Source organism: Nyctereutes procyonoides, unplaced genomic scaffold (genome assembly GCF_905146905.1).
Source record: "Nyctereutes procyonoides isolate TBG_1078 unplaced genomic scaffold, NYPRO_anot_genome, whole genome shotgun sequence".
Classification (NCBI taxonomy): domain Eukaryota; kingdom Metazoa; phylum Chordata; class Mammalia; order Carnivora; family Canidae; genus Nyctereutes; species Nyctereutes procyonoides.
Window position 1 is genome coordinate 5231771 of NW_026575123.1, and position 15661 is coordinate 5247431.

General features: G+C 39.4%; 1 protein-coding gene across 1 annotated transcript in view; it reads right to left on the reverse strand.

Moving 5' to 3' along the window:
• PLBD1 (phospholipase B domain containing 1) overlaps positions 1-15661 on the reverse strand; it is a 51987-nt gene that overhangs the window by 30083 nt on the left and 6243 nt on the right. The window contains exons 2-3 of the mRNA XM_055336808.1: positions 12273-12492; positions 947-1030 (exon numbers count right to left, since the gene is read on the reverse strand). Coding sequence (XP_055192783.1) covers positions 947-1030; positions 12273-12492 — 304 coding nt within the window. The remainder of the gene's footprint in view (positions 1-946; positions 1031-12272; positions 12493-15661) is intronic.

A 15661-nucleotide genomic window follows, 5' to 3' on the forward strand; every position in this document is an offset into this window, starting at 1 on the left:
TCATCAAAAACAACAAAACCTCCTTAAGCACAGGGTGGTTTATATATATTTTTATTTCTCTCCAATCATTTGCATAGCTTATGGTTCATTCTACTTCTGTTGTTGCTGGTAACTACCTCAACACCTCTGTCATAGCATGCTTAGCAAGAGTCTCTTATCTTTTATAGTCCTTCCATTCTGCTTCTCCTCTTTTAGTTCTCTGCACTTTGTAGGGAATAATTTGACAAAACTTTGTATACTGAAAGCTATTTCTGATTTTTTCATGCTATTTCCAGATGCGTCTTAGAATACAAGGTCATTGTTTCATGGGATCTAGCCCAATAATTTTTAATGATGCTTTGTAGGACATTAGCATTCGATGGAGAGATTGCTCTGCGTATGATCTGGAGGGCCAAACCAAGAGCCCTTTTGTCCTCAAATTGATCACAACCACAAATTTAAAACAAATCCTACATACAACACAAATAGAAAACAACTCTTCTGAATATTGAGAATTACTAGTCCTCAGAAAACTTCATTACATTAGCAGTGTTCTCCAAGGAAGCTGAGGAAGAGGACTGGATGACAGCTAGCACTCCAGCTAGGGCGAGCAACCAGGCCTGTGACACAGAGGCACCTCAGAGAGAGGATGAGGAGGGATCTCTGGAGTAGAGGGGCCCTCAGGTGGAAGCAGCCCAGGCATTTCACTTTGCCTTCTGTACATTGATGATGTCTTCCTCCAGATGTGTCACAAGCAATCAATAATGACATCCAACCTGACTTTTTAAAGAGTCCAACTTAGAGGACATGTCTGTAAGCAGTTTTCATGTCATTACCAAAAAGTGCTATACCTCACTACAAGACCAGCTCTAGAGTCCTGCCGAACAGAGAAAAACAAATAGGTGAAGGAAAAATTGCCCTGCAGTCTCCAAGAGGAAAGAGGACAGAGGAAAGCTATTATACATACTCCATAAAATCTTGCACTTTATCCACGATGGAAGGTTTCTTAATCAGTTGTGGGTAGAGGTTAACAAAGTGGTCATACATGTGTCTGAAACACAGAAGAAAATGGTTACATTTCTATTTTTCTTCTTAGAGTAGGCAAATGACAATTTTTTGAGTAACTAAAAGGTTCCCCTCTTGCAAACCTTCCCCAGCTTTTTTTAAAAAAAATCAAATGCACAATTTAAAATTGAGAAATATTTCCAAAATATAGAACAGCATATGATAAAACAAACACCCCAAGTATCTCTATCCAACTTTATTAAAGTCATATTTTGCCATGTTCGAGCATATAGTTCATTATTTATATTTCTAAAAGGTTTTATTTATTCATGAGAGACACAGAGAGAGAGAGGCAGAGACATAAGCAGAGGGAGAAGCAGGCTCCCTGAAGGGAGCCTGGTTCAGGACTTGATCCCAGGACTCTAGGATCATGACCTCAGTCAAAGGCAGACGGTCAATCACTGAGCCACCCAGGCACCCTGAGCATATAGTTTTAAATAGAAATAAAACATCAGAGAGGTGCCTGGCTGATTCAGTCAATCGAGCCTGTGACTCTTGATCTTGGGGTTGTGAGTTCGAGTTCCATGCGGAGTGTAGACAGTACTTAAAAATAAATCTTTTAAAAAATATATTAGATAGAGCTGAAGCCCCTGTGTGCAGTTCTCTGACACTACTTCCACACTCTTCTCCACAGTGGTAACTCCAATCTTGAATGGCTGATTTATTACCTTTATGCATGTTTCTATGCCACCATTGGATATAGATTTAATGATAAATACTGTACAGTACTACTTAAGCTTATGGACAAAATATAAACAAGATCATATTATCACTCTACAATTTAATTCTCTTGACATTTTTAAAGAAATGTATTATCTGCGGTTTAAATTTATTATTTTCATCTGCTGATAGTATTCCATAGTATCACTGTATAAGAATTCATGTATGCAACCAGCTTTTCACTGTCCTAATGCAAATTCAAACACTGTTGTAAATGTCTCTTCTTACATATTTGCATGTTCTTCTAGAATATATATAGCATATATAAAATTGCAATTGCTGGGGTGAATGCTCTATATAATTATAGTTACTAGGTATTGCCAAGTTGTTCTCCATACTGATTGCACCCATTTACATTCCCACTAGTTACGGATTAGACTTCTTCCTTGCTCCACAGTTTCACCAACACTTGGTGTAGTCAGAACTCTTAATTTTTGACAGTTTAGATGGGATTTACATGGTTTCTCATTGTTTTAATTTTCATTCTCCCTCCCCCTCAAGATTATTGGCTATTTGGGATTCTTTATTTTAAAACTTAGTTTAGAAAATTAAAAATAAATTAAAAATTAATAAATAAAATGTACTTAAAAAAATTAAATGTCCAGGCACCTGGGTGGCTCACTAGGTTGGGTATCTAACTCTTGATTTTGGCTCAGATCATGATCTCAGGGTTGTCATGAGGTCAAGCCCCGCAACAAGCTCTTTGCTGAGCATGGAGCCTGCTTGAGATTCTCTCTCTCCTCCTACCCCTCTCCTGACTCACGTGCACTGTATCTCTCTCAAAAAAATAATAAAATAAGTAGATAAATAAGTAAATGCATCTCATATGCTATAAACATTTTAATCGATATAATTAACATAACATTGTGTAAATTTAAGGTGTACAGTGTGTTGATTTGATACATTTACAGATTGCAATGTGATTACCATGGTAGCATTAGTTCACACTTCAATCACATCACAAAATTATTTCTGTTTTGTGGTGAAAATAATATCTGTCTTCTAATAACTTTGACCCTTGTAACACAGTATTGTTGACTATAATCACTAAGTTGTACAATAGAGCTCCAGTGCTTATTTATCTACTAGTTAAAAGTTTGTACTTTTAAACAACATCTCCCCAATTAATTGATGAAAATAATCCATTTATATTTATTTTGATTTAATATACTTGGAAGTATTTGTACAATCTTTTCTGTTTTCCATTTACTGTTGTTTTCTATCGTCCCTTTTTATGTGTTCCTTGTTTAGATAACATTTTCATTATCCTTCTTTTTACTTCTAATTTAAAAGCTATAAAATCTATTTCTATTCTTTTAGAAATAGATCATCATTAAAATTTTTAGAAACATTCATAACTGAATTTCCTTGTACTCTCAATGAATTTTGTCTTTCTCTTGTCCTCCAAACATGATTCATATTTTAGCAAGTTTTAACTGCCCATGGACATCCCTATCCTGTTATTGTCCAAAGATTTAGTTTTAATTTTTTAATGAAAAAATTCTATCAAAATATTTTTTTAACTGTTGCAATCACATTTTATTAAATTCTTTGTTTCTTCTATTAACAATTGCTTCTTATATCCCAGACGTTCCCTCCTGTTATTCTTGTTAGTGTATAAGTTATTATAGTTTAACAGAAGTCTGCGGGTGGTAAAACAGTTTATCTATCTGAAAATATCTTTATTTTGCCCTTGCTCTTGGATGAACTTAAATGGTTTTAAGATTTGAGTTTAGTTATTTTCCTGTAGTACTTTTAAGATCTTGTTTTCATATCATCTGGTTTTATTGTTGCTGATGAGAAAAATGCTATCAATCTAGCTGAGATTCCTTTGTAATCAATGTCTTTTCTTTCTAATAGCTTTTAAGATTATTTATCCCTGGGGTGCCTGGGTGGCTCAATTGGTTAAGTATCTGATTCTTGATTTCAGCCCAGGTCATGGTCCCAGGGTTGTGGGATTGAGCCCCGTGTTGGGCTCCATACTGGGTGTGAAGCCTGCTTGAGATTCTGTCTCTCTGTCTCTGTCTCTCTCTGCCCTTGCTCCCCTTCTCTAAAAATTTTTTTTAAAAAATTAAGATTATTTATTTATTTATTCATGAGAGACAGAGAGAGAGAGGCAGAGACATAGGCAGAGAGAAGCAGGCTCCCTGCGGGGACCCCGATGTGGGACTTGATCCCAGGACTCCAGGATCATGACCTGAGCCGAAGGCAGATACTCAACCACTGAGCCACCCAGGTGTCCCTAAAAATATATGTTTTAAATTACTTATTTCCAGTTTTCTGTAGTTTCACCCACTGTGCTATAGCAATTTAATAGATGTGTCTTCCAACTGAGGACTCTTTTATCTTTTAAAATTTTGATAAATCCTCAGCTATTAATCTGCCAACTATTTATCTGTAATTCCCTCCAGTCTCTTTTTTTGGGGGGGCTTCTCACAGATGTATGTTGGAGTTTCTTAATCAAACCGCTCTAATAGCAGGTCTCTCATTATATTTACCCTTTATCTCTTTGGGAAATGGTCTATGCAAACACCTCAATACTAATTTGATTCAGATTTTTTTTCTCTGATTGTGTCCAGTTCAGAGTTTGCCCATTTATCATTTTTTTAAATTTTTGTAACTTTCATGTATACATTTCATTAAAAATGAAGTTTCATTAAAAATATCCATTCATCCTCTTATTTATTCCTTTTTTTGTTTCATAAATTATTCAAGCTTTACATTGTTTATAACTAAGAGTGCCTCAGGCATATTTAAAGCCTCTATTAAACCATTCTATAAAATTAATCTGAAGTGTGTTCATGATACTATTGTTGATTTTGTTGACTGTTTTTCTTAGCACTCAATTTCTTTGTATATTTTGGAAATTTAGGGTGCAAGCATTTCAAGTTGTTTGCTTATATGCTCATATTCTCTTTCTCCCCACCTCCACCACCTCCCTCTCCCTTTTCCCTAAGTGCCTCCATCTGACTCTGTGAAAACCAGGTCTTATGGTGGCTTTGTGGGGACTTCTTTCCTATGGAATATTGCTGATGCATCTGTAATTGAGCGATCCTGTGGATGATTTGGTGTCTGTTGCCTTGCTCCCTTACCCCCCAATCCCAAACTCATGGTTTCTTATACCTGTACACTAGGATGCACATCAGTATAAATTAGTCTGTGGTCTCTTAATTTTATCAGTCAAAAGCAGTAAGGTTACTTTGTTTCAGCCTCGACTCAGCCCACTCAAACCCTGAGGCCTTCACCCATCAGCAGGGACCGCTGTCTCTGCTTGTTTCATGCTAAGTACCCAGCGGATCCAAGCTTCATCATTGTTTTCTTTTCTTTTTCTTTTTTTTATAATAAATTAATTTTTATTGGTGTTCAATTTACCAACATACAGAATAACACCCAATGCTCATCCCGTCAAGTGTCCCCCTCAGTGCCCGTCACCCATTCACCCCCACCCCCCGCCCTCCTCCCCTTCCACCATTGTTTTCTTTTCCATTTCTGGCTAAGAAGATGTTTCATCTTGTTTTGGGGCCTACTGCATTACTATAATGCTTTCTACATTATCTACCTTTTGCTATGGCGCAAAGTGGGTAACTTGTGACTCCCTTGTGCTCTCTGGACTGGAAATTTATCTAAGGTCCTGGTTTTCATTTAATGCTTTTTACTGACCGAGGAAGGTTGGCATTGTAAACAGGAGGTGACTCAGATTCTGCAAATAGGAATTTGGCTGGTTATGCTTTGAAACTTTAGATTTCCTTTATTTAGTAATTTCCAGAACCGAAACTGATAAAATGAGATCCGTTCTATTGCCATTTAGCTAAACAACATTAAAATCCTTTGAAATCTTTTATTTTGTGATCCTTGAATTCAATATGTTCACTTCATGGGAGCTTTTTCTTCAAATTACTTCTAAATTTTTTAAAAAACTGAGTTATCACATTTAACTTTTGTTCCCCATTTTTTATGGTTCCACATTTATATTATTAAGTTCATCACTTTTCTCTATCCACCTCCTCTAAAACTGAGGGAGGAAACAGTGATAAAGCTAGATAGGTATGTGGGTGACAAGAAAAGGACCCTCTGCATTGGCTCATACTCCAGGTGACTGGAATACAGAAACTCCCTTTGAGTTTGATGGCTTGATCTAGTTGCTTGGTGAAGAAACAACCTCATAGTTTGCTACCCCAGGACTTCATGAGGAAGTGGAGATGGCTGCCTGGGCTGTCTGGGCTCATGAGCCTTGCATACCTCAGTGAGCTCTGGGGAGCAAACCTTTTTTCTATGGCCTGAGGTGGAATAAGTGGACATTGGACCATATGGGAGCAGAAGACTACTGACATTTGTGGTGACTACTGCAAACTCAGGTGCCACTGATTATCCAACTGGAGACCAGGGACAACACAGAAACCTCATCAGATGTCACATAGGGAAACATCCAAGCTAAAGACTAAACAAGATTGTTCCAATTCAGTGGATGCTGGACAAAGACAAAGGACGACCATTGATTGAACATCTCCCCTTCCTCCAAGATGCCTCAGTAATACCAATGGATCAGTAATACTAATTACTCCAAGATGGATCAATAATACTCACCCATGCTGACATAAAGTGTTTGGAAGAGGAGTGAAACATTCTGAATGGACACAGTTTAAAAAATGTTATTTTGTTTGTACAGAAATGGCTATGGTAACATTTTCTGCCATCAGAAGGAATGAGTTCTTAAAATTAAAACTAAAATGATTCATATGAAAACAAAGTGCTATTTTGGAAAAAATAATTTGGGGGCCATTGACCTACAAGGCTCACTCAGGTAAAGAAGCAAAAAATTCATACTTTTTACCCTGAGTCTTCATCACTACACCCCGCTTACTCTCCCTCTTGAGTTCTAGATCCTCTCTCATTTTTCAGTCTGTTTCAAAATAGTGCTAGGTTTCCTAACTGGCATGATTTTTCCCTCCACAGGGCACTTGACAATGTCTATAGACATTTCTGGTTGTCACCTTAGGGGGTGGGGGAGAAGGTGCTACTGTTATCTAGCAGATAATGCTATTAAACATACTACAGTGCACAGGACAGCCCCACAACAAAGAATTATTCAACCCAAAATGCCAATGGTGCCAAGGTTAAGAAACTTTGAAACAGAGGAACATGAATATTGACTTGGGGGTGGTTGCTGAAGACGTCCACATAACAGTAGACAGGACAGATGGAGGTATAGATGGTTAACTGGGCTAGAATTGTGGAACAATCCTCTTTTTTTGTTGGGAGTGATGGGACCAGATTTTCCAATTCTGACATTCAGAGCAGGGGAAGAGAAACCTCCACCTTGAGATCAGAAGAGGAGGCCTCAACTGATTCTGGAGCCCAGAGGAATACAGTCCACTTGCAATTTCCTTGTGTTGAGGTCCTTCTCTGATCCTGGGTCTGGGATCCTACACTTTTGTGTGCTGGAGCAATAATAAAGTATAGCCGTTGAGGGCAGAGACTTTGAATTCTGAGTTTGAAGGCTGACTTCACTACTTCTAAGCTATATGACTGTAAGCAAGCTTCCCAATTTCTCTAGGCTTCTAAATTCTCATCAAGCAGAGCTAACACTAGTATCTACCTTGTGGATGTGTTATATTAATTTCAGCTCTGTGGTGTGCAAAGTCAGTAACTTTACTCCTAAGTCAGCCGAGACTTTGCTTACCTTTCCGTGTCTCACATGCATGCTTATGTGAGAATCATAAAGACATAAGTACTCCCACTTGCACCCTACCCTGAGTATCTTTGCATTACATAAATACCATATCATTTTGCACTTGTCAGGTACTGTCTTCTACTCTTTTCTATTTGCTTCAATTTTCTGGGTCTGAGGCCATAAAAAGCTCCTTTAGTATTTCCTAGAGCAATTAATCCATTTGCATGTGTGCATGCATATGCATGCTCAAACTCTGTAGCTAGACAACCTGGTCCCTGCTTATTAGCTCTCTGACTTTCGGCTCGTTACTTAACTGCTCTGTGCTCAAATTTTCAGGTCAATAATAATGGGAATAATAATATGTCCATCATAGCGTTGTGGATTAAGTAATTTAGCTTGTAAAATGTTTTGAACAGTGTCTGCACATTTTACATGCTATATAAGGGCTAGTCATCATCTTTACTGCCATCATCAGAAGCTGTAGTACTTTATGCTTCATGTTAAGTTCCCAATAATTACTAGTTGATGGTCCATTCTATATTTCTGAGGGTGGGAATGTGTCTCACTTATCTTTGCTTTGTCTACAGTCTGGGAAGGGGAAGTGTATTGAGTTGCTAACATCCAGGAACCGAATTGGGGACATGGAGATTTCTGACGTGTTTCTTGGTAGTAAGCCAGAAACAAAAAAGGGACCACTTGTGACTACTTTCTTTGCTTGTGCCATAATCTTTTTTTAAAAAAAGATTTTATTTATTTATTCATGAGAGACAGAGAGAGAGAGAGAGAGAGAGAGAGAGAGAGAGAGAGAGGCAGAGACACAGGCAGAGAGAGAAGCAGGCTCCATGCCTGATGTGGGACTCGATCCCAGGATTCCAGGATCACACCCTGGGCCAAAGGCAGACAATCACTAAGCCACCCAGATGCCCCTACTTGTGCCATAATCTTACTAAAACCTCTTTTCATCATAGTTTTAGCAACCTTGTGTCAACATATTAACTTAAATAGAGTTCTCTTTGAAGAATGTGCTCAGGAGCTAACTCGCCCCTATCTCTTTTCCCCCTCTCAGAGCCTGGCACAAGGCAGTATAACATGTTTGTTGCAGCGAATTGGCTCACTCCAACTAGCTAATTCCATTGGAGATACTTCAGCTGTTGCCTCAGCCACACACACACACACACACACACACACATACACACACGGTCTCAGCCACTTTATTATAAACTGGAGCAGACCTGGTACCCACACCCTCATCATCATTCTTTCCAGAAAGGTTTCATGACTCATTTTATTAAAACCAGTCTAGGACTATTTATCAGCTTTTACATCATTAATGAGACATGAGACACTCTGATTAGGGAGCCACCCCATCAAGTTAAAAAATGAAGGAAGAAACTCCATTTGGCTGCTAGACACTGCATTACATGGAAATATGTACCTCACACTTCTGGTTCATCTCTAAAGAACTGGAACAATACAGGATTCAATTAAACCTAATAAGCATGTTGTTAAGCAACTGCTGGGGGCAGAAGCACTGGGACCTGCCCCTAAATCACGAGCAGATGGTGGAGGGGAGAGATGGAACTCATACCAGTGGGAATGGAATCAGAAAACACTTTGAGAAGATAGCACGTGAGATGGGTCCTGGGAGTCTTAAGCAATATTTCAATTGGTGGAGATGAGAGAGGCACCATCTGGTTCTCAGAGAACACAGTGCTAAGAGTTGCTGGAAAGGGATGTGTGACAGGCTTATGGGGCAGCATGGGACAGCTCAGGAATCCCATGGTGAATGAATGAATGGTGAATGGTGAATGGTGAATATTGCGTGGTAATGGCAATATTCCGCGGGGAGCGACTCCTCAGGAGATGGGGGTATGTGGGAGAGTGTGAGGAATGGCAAGACAGTGAGAGAAGCCCCTGGAAATGTTTGCTAGATCTGCTGCTACCACTGTACGTGGTGGGATGATTGTGTGGCAGCAACACAATAAGCTTGGAGTTTCGCGATAAAGTGCAGAGGACTGGACTATTCTCTGGAGAGTGTTGTGAGAGTTCACAGAAACAACAAATTTTTGAACACATCAAATGAAATGATGGAGGATTTGAGGATATTTCTTTGTAGGTTTTCATTCGGCCTCTCAAATATGTCATAAGTCGGAAAGAGCAAATTATTTCCTCCTAAGTACTTAAATCAAGCTCTTTATCAGTGTTCCACTGTTCATCCCACAATGCTCAACCTCTCACATACCTCTTCCCCTCAATGTTCTGGAGACTATAGGGTATGTTGCTCCATTTTAAATGTGGTGATGTGGGAAGAACATGGCTGCCCTAAACTTCCCATTGTTCTTGGCTGCTGCCCGAGCAACTCTGAAAGCTGGAAGGAAAACCCGGGGGGTGCCTAAGTGGCTCAGTTGGTGAACCATGGGACTCTTGGTTTCAGCTCAGCTCATGATCTCAGGGTCATGAGATGGAGTCCTATGTGGGGCTCTGCACTCAATATGGAGTCTGCTTGAGATTCTTTCCCTCTGCTCCTCTGCCTGCTTGCTCATGTGCATATACACACACACTCCCTCTTTCCCAGATAAATAAATAAATCTTAAAAAATAAAATAAAAACAAGAACAGGTGGCTCTTTCTTTTGGCCTTTGGCATAAATTCACTTTCTCAGTCCAGGCTCAGATGCTCTTGCTCCAAGGCTGTGTTTTGGTCAATGGACTCATACCTTGCAAACACCCCCAATTAACAGTCCCCAGGAGTATAGGTTTTTAAAATTTATTATTATTTTTTTTAAAAAGAGAGAGATGCGCAGGTGTGCCATGGGGGAGGGGTGCAAGGAGAGGGAGAAAGAGAGAGAGAGAGAGAGAATCTTAAGCAGGCCCTACACCCAGCACAGAGCCCGACAGAGGACTTGATCTCACAACCTTGAGATCATGACCTGAGCCAAAACCAAGAGTTGGACATTCAACCGACTGAGCCACCCAGGTGCCTCAGGAAGTTGTTTTCATCTTAAAAGACTCACACATGTCAAATTTTCCTTGAAAGGACATGGCAAAAATGCAGAATAAACAAAAAAAGCCCCAGTTACTGAATACTAGCTAAATGTTTTTCTTTTAAGAAATAAAATTTTTACTCTAATACAGAAGTATTTAAATGGTTACTGATAGAATCTATATTAACCCATATTTCTATGGATCTTCTTCATCAATGGATAGAGGTACTCAAGGATAGGTCAATGCTTTATATTAGTAATAAGGGTAAAATGATAAAGTCACCCCTAGAAGTGAGATGTTAAAATTTATGTTTTCCTGAGACATAAGAATTCTACTTTTGTCAAAAGCCTCTGGCAAACTCCCCAAAGTTCCTGCTTTAGTACCCGTACCTAAGGGAGGTGTGCTCATCCTTACAGCAGTCTCAGATTAGAGCTGCTCCCTCAAATCAGTTTCCCATAAAGGCCCATTATGTACAGTACTCATGACAACTTAATGCATTTACAATCACACAACTTCAGCTCAGACTACTTCTCTAAACTTGCAACTCAATTTAAATAATGCAATCAGAACTAGAGGATACATAGTAAATACAGATTTGGAGAGAAGGATGAAAAGTTAAGATATATAATGTATATATATATATATATACACACAGATATATAATGTATAGTTATATCTATACATAGACAGATTTATAGTGTATAGTTTTGAATATGTTTTTATGTTTTTATTTTATTTTACTTTTTTTAGGGTGAGGAGGGGTAGAGGGAGAGGAAGAGAGAATCTTAAGCAGGCTCCATGCCCAGAGCGAAGCCCTATGTGACGCTCGATCTCAGAAACCTGAGATCATGATCTGAGCCAAAATCAAGAATTAGATGTTTAATCGAGTGAGCCACCCAGGCATCCCTACACATATTTTAAAAATCTTAATCAACTTATAAAGTTTTATACATCCCTCAGTAGTATACCATTAAGGGGACTTGTATGGTAGAGTAACAAAAATTTGGTATAGAAAGAAAACCAGGAATTTCTAGTTCATTAAAAAAGAGCTATCGGAGTGCAATAATTAGTTATTCAACATTTGATATAATCACCAGTACACAGAAACAAGATCAGCAATGCACCTACTAAGGTGGTAACAGCACAAAATAGGATTTGGTTAAACTGCCTTCAATAGTCTAGGTCACAGAGAAGAAAAGAAGAGAGCCAAATCATCAAGACAGTTTTTATATTAAAGAAAGGATGAGACTTGATTAAATGAGTGCAACCTTCTTTTCCTTAAAGAGCTTCTCCCTGAAAAGGATGTATCCTGATTGCATTATTATTAACTACATCCTTGTTATTTTCAGAAGACAAGGGAAAGACTTAAGAATTAAGTAACAACAGAACTAGAAGGAATATTTATATTAGACATCAGAATTTCAATTTAAAATCTTTGCCCTCTTGAAAATATTGTTTTAAGACCATTGGAAAAAAATGCTCTTACATTTTTAAACTTAATGAATCCTCTGTGTTTTGTGTTTCCTGATCACTCCATCTATCATAGTCTTTCTACCAGACAATAAATGACTCATGGGATAAAATGGCTTAGCTGTATTTGAAAACAGTTTCACAAAAAGGAAAAATTTTATGGGCCATGAGAATGTAAGAATGCCACAGTTGGGGGCTTTGTTCCTTCCAAGGCAGATACTGATGACACGTGCAAATGTGGTTCTGATCATGGTTCTATCACATGAGGAGGACCTCAGCTACATTTCTAATGTCGAATGTCAGTCAGGAAGACAAGAGCCACCGGTGGACAAAGAAAGGAACAGAAGTTGCCAGGTAGTTCTCCACCATGACTGAAGTACTTACGGGGCAGTGAGGTAACCCTCCAAAAAGCCAGCCACAAACATGGTGATCTCATTGCTCAGGATCTGAGAACCATATCCCGCTCTGATCTCCAGGATGCCCCAGCCTGTGGTTTTCACAGAGTCATTGTAAAAGCCATAGGCATCCCCATTTCTGTCCAGTACGTTTTTGACTTGTATTGTCTTTTCATCAGGTATCCAGTATGCGGTTGCATAGTAGACTTCTGGAAGAAAAGAAGCAATAATAATCGGATGCTGTTCAACTGCTTTGCCAATGCATTTTTCCCCCATGTAACCAACAATTCCAATATATTTGCTTTTAAAGAATTCCATTCTATTAGAATCGGGAAATCTGCCACTGTAGTTTGTCCTTGTTAGAAGTGGGAGAAAAACCAGAGCCTGATCAAAGGAGGATGAGCTCAGAGCACAGTGAACTAGGTCAAATATAGAGAGGGAGTAATTAGAGCATCATAGAGGTTGGTCTAAATGCTTCATCCTTAGAGATGGAATTCTGGAAAGGCCAGAGCTGGAGCCCTTGTTCAGCCCCTATTTCAGCCAAAGATAGGGTTCAGGTACCCACTTTGCAACATTTTTGATCCCCAAGGCAGTTGGACCAAAGCATCCATATTCTTAGGCTTCTTATCCTCTCTTGCCTAATTCTTCACAAGTGACATTGATTTCCGTTTTGCAGGGAAAAAACCCCATCAACTGTGAGCCTCTCAAGTTTGCAATAATTTTGTGAATTTAGCCTTACAAATCCTATAGCCATCTCTATCTCCTGGTTCACCTCAATCCCTCTCTCCATTCTATGGATCGGCTCCTCTCACTTTCTTTGGGAACTTTGTTCATCCCGTGTCTTCTTGTTCCTATACCCTAATGCTTTCTTCCTGCAGTGGCTCCTCCTGCTTTAGTGTCCTGACATGCTCCATTGTCTCATGGCTAAGGGCAAACCAATCACAGAAGCTCTCTCTGGATCCTGAGACCAGATGTGGCCATTGCCAGAACATCTCATGCCTTTCTTGAAATTATTACGAATATTACAGGGGACACTATGTCAGGGGCTATGCGAAGTACTGGTGAGAGAGCTGTGAATGTGGCTGGCCCATTTCCAGACCTCATCTTTTAGAAAGAGGAACACACACACACACCACTTCCTCATGTTCCTTCCATCAGCCTGCTGCAGCTAACATCCATGCTATTGGCACTGCTCTGGCTTGGTCACTGATAACACCCTTGAATCCTAATGCCACATGAATGCTTTCTATGCCGAAAGCATTTGACCCTGATGACCACTGATTCTTAAAACTCTTTCTTCTTGTGCATCTGGAACAACATGAATCTCCTGAATCTCCTCTTCCCCTGCCTGCTTTTCTCCTCACTCTACCCATGGGTTCTTCTTTATCTTGTCCACTCAACAGCACACTTGTTAATACCACCTGGATGATTCCATAAGCAAAAGAAATTCAAAATATCCAAAAAAGAACTCATATTCTCTCCCACCCTTCCTCCTCCTCCTGCTTTCTAGCTCTGTGATCTTTCCACCTGAGACCCAAGGCCATCGAGGCCTCCTCTTTCTCCTGCAAACTCACATTGAATCAAAGCCTCCTGTGTATCTCTCCCTCCAGGCTCTACCCCTGTAGCTCCACCTTTCTATGCTACTTGAGGTATCACAAGCCTTAACTATGATAAAGTCCTTTTTCAAGGTTCCTCTGACCTGTAATTCACTCTTCATAATCTGCCAGAGTGACCTTTCTAAAATGCCAAGCTAATTTGTTTACTTGCCTACCAAATCTTTAATGACTTCCATTTCCTAGAAATAAAATTCTTTAGCTTACACCCTTGGCCTTTACTATCTGCGTTCTGCCTACCAATGCAGCTTTTATCCACTACCCCATGTATCTGGCAATCTGGAAGCCATTATATACCACTGCTCCACCTGCCATGAGCTGACTCAACACCTCTGACTTTGCGTATGCTATTTCCTCTGCCCAAGAGTTTCTCTCTTGTTAACTGCATGGCAATCTCAAAATTGCTACTTAAGACTAGGGAAGCAGGGATGCCTGGGTGGCTCAGTGGTTGAGCATCTGCCTTTGGCTCATGTCGTGAACCTATTTCTGTTTATGAATGTCATTATTTTCACTTAGCCCTTTTTAGAGAAAGTCCACCATTATGGTCATGACTTTACTCAGAAGGGGTCCTGGGATTGAGTCCTGCTTTGGGCTCCACATGGGGAGCCTACTTCTCCCTCTGTCTATGTCTCTGCCTCTCTTTGTGTGTCTCTCATGAATAAATAAATAAAATGTTAAAAAAAATAAGACTTGGGAAGCAGGACCCCCTTTGTGGGGGCTGACTTGCTATGAGCTCAATGTAACTTGCTTTTAGGACTTCTTTGGGCCTATCACACTGTACTGTAACTCACACAGCTGCTCCTAACCTATGAACTCCTGGAGGCCATAGACTCAGCACTATACTAGTATAGCACTATACTAGTAACATACCACTGTACTAGTGCTGAGTCTATAATAGATACTCGGTAAGTATCTGTGAAAGGAAAGGAGACAGGAAAAAAGAAATGGAGAAAGAAAATGCTATGTGATGCATTTGTTTCTTGGCCTAAGAAACTATTGCACAGTTGCTTAGGTTAAAGACTAAATTTACATTCAGGTCATCAAAGAGATGGGAAGAGGTCAGAATGACTCTCAGGTTCTAGATTCAGACTCAGTGAATGGATGTTAGTGTATCATTCATTCCCTCATTGAGAGAGGGAGCAGATGGGATATAGGTCTGGGAGGGAATATGAATGTGTTTTGGACATATGGTGTTTTCAATGGTTAAAATAACAGAAAGTTCAGACTAAATTTTATGTAGGGTTATCTATTGTCAACATTAAAAGTTGACTCAACTTTTTTTTTTTTTTGATGCCAACATTGTCTATTGAATGCTAGAGTAGCATAGCACCTTGTCCCAAGGGGCCTGGGTAATTGGCTGGGTCTTGGTCAGGCTTAAAAACTAATGCTAATTACATTCATGCTAATGCTAACACTATGGCCCTTAAAGAATGATCCTGAGTAGCAAAGTTAATTTACTTCTGAGTAAAGTCATGACCAAAATGGTGTACTTTCTCTAAAAAGGGCTAAGTGGAAATAATGACATTCATAAACAGAAATAGGTTCACAAAACTTTAACAGACTTCTGGGGACAAGTAACAGTCTAATTGATAATAAAGCCAACTGGTCACAATTTGACAATTGTGGGTGGCACTCAAAGAAACTTTCCTTCTTCCAAATACAATAAGTGTGTTTTCCAAATTGATATGGGATCACAGTGCCATAGCCTCAACCTTTCCCTAGCTTTCTGCACAATTTCTCTTCCACCCTCACCTCCAGGGAGTCT